We start from the raw sequence: 6,517 nt of genomic DNA, 5'->3' as shown, positions 1-6,517 counted from the left end.
GTTCATCGGATTGTGTTCTCAGTGTTGAGTGCTGGACAATCCAGGTATTCGGTACTGTTCTACTTAAGAGTCCAGCAAAGGAGAAGACCTCCTTGGCACTCAACATCTTACGGTTTCCCTCTGATGATGGATGTAGGAGCAACTACTGAGTAATATTTATAGAAGGAACAGCCAACCTCTGTGGGTGTGCTTTTTTTAAAAAAACAACAACTATAGGTACAGCCAATACTGCTTCTAACAAATCTTCCTTGTAGCGTACACAGAAGTACTGCAGTGGGCTTAGCCGCCAAGGGGTCTCAGTCCAAATACAACCCTGACTGGCACTTCCAAGTCTTGAATATAATGAAGCTGCCGCTCATATTGCCGATGTGAGGCGGACAGCGTGTACCACAGGGATGTGGTGGTAAAGTGATGGCTGTGTCTACCAAGTGCCATGCCTGGGGGCCTCAATGCTAGAGAGCCTTGAGGCTTTCTTAACTCCACGGTGGGCACCTTCGCCCAGCTTTTCAGGTTAATTTGAAATATGCTCTCTGGCTACCAGCCGTAATTCGTGCTAATTCCTGTCATACTTATGGGGCAAGTACCCCGTCTGCAGAACTGTGGGACTGGAAGGAGCCAGAAGACTATCAAATATCACCTGCACTCTTCAGAGAGAACTGTCTCCTTCCCTGTACAGATTTAGGGTTAGACCACTGAAACCAAAGACAGTATCGGAGGAGTGGTTGCCCAACGAGAGAGAAGATGAACACAACACACGGTAGAACAGCTAGATTTAAGTTCATTAGCACCTTAGAGGCCAACAAAATTTTCAGGATGGGATGCCACTGCAAATTTTTTTTTTAATGAATCAACGGCCTCGCCAGTAGGAAATTTCCTTCCCTCAAAGGCCCATGATCCCTGAGGGAAATGTTATGGGTCGCAATTCCACCCCCACCTGGTGTTCTGGCTCTACCACTGTGGTCTTCCTTAGTTTTCTTTGAATTCTCTAACTCCTGTGCTTTCAGTGGCACTATTTTGTTGTTGTTTTAAATTAAAAGCAAGGTCTCTGCTTCAGTGGCTGAGGTCTCTGTTTATGGTGAGTGGGTGCTGGGGTGGCACCCATGAAATCCACAAGTCTGATAACCCTTACAAACTTAGCCAAACAGTTCTCAGTGATCCACTTCCCTCGCTTTCTTCTCTTTGGTAGGATCTTAGAGGGGAAAGGGAAGTGTTGCCATGTCCAGACCGGCCCAGGCCAGGTTTCGGCCTTGTCTCCATCAAACTTCCCAAGGTACCCTGTGTACCCTCTGATACCACCCGTGGTGCGTCCATCCTGCCCGTGAACTGTGACTTCTCCCAAAGCACGCTCTGTTTAGCGAAGGCCAGCAAACCCGTCCCCCTTCCAGCCAAGAGGAGGTCGTACAACTCCTCTCATGTTTCTTCAGCAGCACAGTAGCCACCTCCTGTGAGGGAAAGAAGCCTAAACCAAGGCCTCTTCCCCACTGTGCTGTAAGCAGGGGCAGGACAGATGCTCTGAGAGAACTGCTTCAGTGGACCTACATAACTGGGGCTGAGAGGATTTGCTGGTCCCCAAAAAGGTGCCATTATACGGTTTTAAAGGGCAGGACGGCCACAGATGGACAAACCATAAAAAGCTACTCTCGTTAAAAAGATGATGCCAGCAAACTGGAGAGAAGGTCGGATCCTGCGGAGGATTGCCAATGACAGGAGGGGAGGGTGATTTCCACAGACCTCAGACTGCCCCATTCATGCTGCCCTGGGAGGGGGGAGGGATGGCCCGCATCTCTCAGAAGTGGCATTTCGGGAGCCGCCAAGAGGGGGGGAGGCAAGCAAGTCACACTCTGTGGACAGAAATCTTATCCACGGGAATGTCGGCAGGATCAACGCCCCAGCACTGAATTTGGTTTTTTTTTCTGTCAAAACCCAGGTACGTCAAGTACATCTCATTCTGTTGCTTTCAGCAGAAGACAGTATTAAGCAAGCGCTTAACTTCTTCTGGGGAGGAGAAGGAAGAGACACACACACACACACACAGATTCCAATGGAAATGGATTGTCTTGGAAGGATTTGAAAAGTCGCCCTGCAGTATTTGACCTGGGATGGCTCGTTGATGCATGCGGGGCACCCCATGCACTGGATGCCCCCATGCCGGTCTGCCCACGGAAAAGCAAAACGACCCAGTGGCCACAGCAGTGTCCTTCCCCAGGCATGCCCAGTGCTGTAGGTTGGTGCAGGGGGGCTACCCCCGTGGTCCTAGCTAAGGTGGGGGGGAGGAATCGACATTCCCTTCCTGCCCTCCCCCGTGGCTGGTCTCTCTCCAAACCTCTTAACTGTCCACTTGGTGGAAAAATCAATAAAACTGTCATTCTCTTTGCTGACTGAATGTGTCAGAGAAATAAGCCGATGAGCAGAATTGGTGCAGGCGGGGGGAGTCTTTTTTTCTGCGTCCTCATTGACATTTAAAGTGCAAAGATTTTTGCATTGGCGTAGACCCACTGCCAGATCTAATACTGCTTTGCGTTCGTGGGGAGGGGTCAGCTTACAAAGGATAACAGCTGGACAGACAAGGGTCTCTGCAGCCAGCGCTTCAGCCCCCTCTGCAAGGAGACGGGGTGTGATTATCCTTGCCCGTGATTTTGGTTTTGGCCCGGCTAATTCAACTTTTGGAGACTGCACTAGCGGTAGAGTCCTATTTTCTACTGGGGAAGAGGGGGGAGAGGCATGGAAACTATACTCCACAGAGATCTGCTCACAAAGGTTTCTGGTACTGATCCCATCTTTCCCCCTTTACGAATAGCAGCCAAACATTTAAAACCATAGAACCCCAAGAGCGGTAGGCAGGAGAGGAGATACAAAGACAGACTAGTGTGGGAGGGAAAGCGGTTCCAGGAAATCAAATCCCCCTCCCCCCTGGTGTTTTTTAAGGTTCTGGGGTGTAATTACTTGGGAGTAAGTCCCACTGGATTCAGTGAGCTCCGTTTCAGAATAAACTCGCCTCGGATCAGGCAGCCAGATCCAGGACTGTGGTCAAAGCAATTTCCTTACCACGTCATCTCAGTTGCTGTCTGGTTCCCTTCCTTTATGCCAAAGGGGATTAAGCACTCAAATTAAGTTTTGCGAGAAACCTGTTACGGGTACTGGACTTACAACATTCTCCCTCCCCTCCTCCCCACCCTGTTTTTGAAGGGTCCAGTGCACCAGGACAGAGTGCGAGAAAACATTTTCAAAGTTCAGTTATGTTTAAAAGCAGCTTTCGGGCATTATGCTAGGAACACCAGAAGCATTTTTTTTTTTTGGCAAAGAAAGAGGGGGGAAAGGCCACGTGTGAAGATGGTGCCTTCATTCTGGATCTGGCGGGGGGGGGGCTTCCTTAAAGCATCCCCCTCAGAACTGACATACTGCCCTTCCTACTTCTTTAATTCTTAAAACCCCTTCCTTGCAGCTGCACAGGAGAAACTAATACCCGTGCCACGATCCTTTATGAGGCTCCCTGGCATGGGATTTGGCACGGACGGGGTGTCAAAAGCGACCGAGGGTGGATTTAAAGCCCTCCAAAAATAAAACCTGAAACCGGAGTCTTGCTTCCCAAGCGGCCCGTCTTAAAAGTAGATCCTCCCTCCATACCACTTCTTTGTATTTCCACTTCAGTAGTTGTGCGCGCGTGTTGCTGAAATTTTTTTAAAAAGAAGCATTACACAGGTTTTTTAAAGTCCGGCTACCTAGAAACCAGCGACAAACATCTGTCGGACACACAACATCCCAGTTCAGCCGAGCGGAATGGATTCGAAACCATCGTCTCTCAAATTAAATAGTTAAACGTGACACCAGAGGCTGAGTCAGACATCACACGGGAGACGCACAAAGAAAAGAGAAAGCCCCGGTTCTGTGTCTGAAATCTTTCCAGTCGGGGTCTCGAGTCACGCCGCGCTTACCTGCTCCCAACGAGCAAGCCGCTTTTGCTTTCATACATGGGAGAAGGGGACTTGTTTATGGTAGGAAGCCGAACTGGGCACCCCGGTCCGTGCTGTCAGAGCCGTGTTGGCGTCGCTGTACATGGGTGTGCCCACGGGCTTCCCACTCTGGCAACACCTCCCTGTGAACCGCCTCCAAGACTCGAGGGTCTTGCCCGACCAAATCCAGACCCCCGAGGTGATGCCCACCACCAGGCACATGAAGTACTTCAACATGAAGACGGCATAATCGGGCTTCGGCTTCTGCTTGTCCCCGGGGCAGGAACAGTTCTGGGCGCGCTCCCACTTCTCCCGGTAGTGTTGCTCGTAGATGTAGCAGGCCACCACGATGGTCGCCGGGACGGTGTACAGCACCGTGAAGATCCCTATCCGGATCATCAGCTTCTCCAGCTTGTCCGTTTTGGTGCCTCCTTGTTTGATGACGCTCCGGATCCGGAAGAGGGACACGAACCCCGCCAGCAGAAACATGGTCCCCGTGAAGAGGTACACTACCAAAGGCGCCAAGACAAAACCCCGGAGCTTGTCGAGGTTCTGGTTGCCCACGTAGCAGATGCCGGCCACCGGGTCGCCGTCCACCGAGCTCAGGGCCAGCACGGCGATGGACTTGACGCTGGGGATCAGCCAGGCGGCCATGTGGAAATACTGGGAATAGCTGGCGATGGCCTCGTTCCCCCACTTCATCCCAGCCGCCAGGAACCAGGTGAGGGACAAGATGACCCACCAGATGGAGCTGGCCATGCCGAAGAAGTAGATCAGAAGGAAGACCACGGTGCAGAGGGCCGGCCCCGTGGTCTCGTAGTGGATGTGGTTGTAGTCTTGGTTGCAGGCCACGCTGGCGTGGCCCACCACCAGCCGGATGATGTAGCCGACGGACACAAAGAGGTAGCAGGCGGACAGGAAGATGATGGGCCGCTCCGGGTACTTGAACCTCTCCATGTCGATCAAGAAGGTGGCCACGGTGGTGAAGGTGGAGATGAAGCACAGGACGGACCAGAGGCCGATCCAGAAAGTGGCAAAGGTCTTCTCGTCCTGGGTGAAGTAGGGCTGGAAGCAGGGGATGGCGCAGTTGCGCACGTTGCCTGTCTTGATCTTGTTGTAGAGGGGGTGAGTCTCTTTGGAGATCAAGACCAGGGGCTCCTGGCACTCACAGGCCCGCCGGCAGTCCCCAGGCGGATGCTGACCCGTTAACGGGGGGAGGTATTTCTGGCCACCTCTGGAGGGGCGGGTGGGCTTGGTGAAAAAGGGGGGCAAGGTGGTGACCTCGGTCCGGTTGTAATCCATGCACAGCACCTCTGCGTTGCCCAGGACGGGCAGCTTGTCGCAGTTCATGCGCTCGGGCCAGGCGAAGCCGTACTGCCGCATCAGCGGGGAGCAGCCCGACTTGGCCCTCTCGCACACCGAGCGGCAGGGCGGCAGGGGCTTGGCGTAGTCCAGCAGGCAGATGGGGGTGTACATGCTGCAGAGGAAAAACTTGAGGTCCGGCGAGCACTGGATCTCCACCAGGGGCCAGAACTGGTGCACCTCCAGGCCGGCCTCGTCTTGGGTGTCGTGGTTGAACTGGTTGGGCATGTAGGTCAGGTTGTAGCCGATGCCCTTGCACATGGGCACCGTGATCTCCTGGCACACGATGGCTTTGGAGGCGGCGGGCACCAGCGCCGGGGCTTCCAGCAGGAGCAGCCACAGGCCGAGCAGGGTGTCTCCCAGGCTGGGGCCGAAGCCGGCCATGGCCGGCAGCCTCGGCCGGGGTCAAGCCGCCACACTCGCCCAGGGCCGCTTGGGAAAAGCGAAGACGGCGACGACTCAGCGGCGCTCCGACAGAGGGACTCGTGGCGCGGCGGCGGCGGCGGCGTCTCCCTCCAGGGGCCTTTCCGAGGCGCACATGCTCCGAACCAGCGTCTGGCCCCCGCCGCCGGGCTGCTCCCTCGCTCCCTCCCTCCGCCGGGGGCCGGCCGGGCAGGTGCCTTACGGGGGGTTAAACCCGACCACGCTCCAGACGAAGCCGCCCATGGCAGAGGCGGGCCGAGGTCGGCCGCGCAGCCCCGGATCCCGCCCGGGAAAAGTTGCCTTGGAAAGTCTCCAAGCGGCAGAGTCCAAAAGTCCCTTCCTCGGAAGCCGCCCGGCCCCGCCCGGCCATGCACGCCCCTCCGCCCGCCGCCGCCGCCACGCGCTCCCCGGGCCCCGACCCGCCGCTTCACTCTGCTCGCCAGGAAGTTGGCCGGCGGAGCTGGGCGCCCTGCAGCCGCTCGGCCGCGCTCCCGGGCCGGCCGCGTGGAGCGGGAGGAAGAGAAGGCGGAGAGCGGCCCGTCCACCGCTCGGGCTGCCGCCGCATCCTCTGGCGGGCTCCGGCTCCTGGAGTTGGTCGAGGTGGGCCCGGAGCGAGGAAGGGGCGACCCCGCCGCTGGCTGCGGGCAACAGGCGCCCCCGACAGCCGCACAAGCGCCGCCACCACCACCACCGCGGGCGACTGGCGCTCCCCGCCGAAGCCACCTGCGCTCTAAAGCGCGCCGCTGCCGGGCCGGCCCCCGGGACCGCCCAGCGCCGCCGCC

At 56.3% G+C, this 6,517-nt stretch overlaps 1 protein-coding gene across 1 annotated transcript; it reads right to left on the bottom strand.

The window, feature by feature from the left end:
* Positions 1-3,912: 3,912 nt before the first annotated feature.
* Positions 3,913-5,707, bottom strand: FZD5 (frizzled class receptor 5). The gene has a single exon (XM_015405940.1). The coding sequence runs from the start codon at positions 5,694-5,696 to the stop codon at positions 3,963-3,965; it is 1,734 nt and encodes a 577-aa protein (XP_015261426.1). The 5' UTR covers positions 5,697-5,707; the 3' UTR covers positions 3,913-3,962.
* Between the last annotated feature and the right edge of the window lie 810 nt (positions 5,708-6,517).

Source organism: Gekko japonicus, unplaced genomic scaffold (genome assembly GCF_001447785.1).
Source record: "Gekko japonicus isolate JY-2015 unplaced genomic scaffold, Gekko_japonicus_V1.1 scaffold317, whole genome shotgun sequence".
NCBI classification, from domain to species: domain Eukaryota; kingdom Metazoa; phylum Chordata; class Lepidosauria; order Squamata; family Gekkonidae; genus Gekko; species Gekko japonicus.
This window is presented reverse-complemented; position numbering and strand designations above follow the sequence as displayed.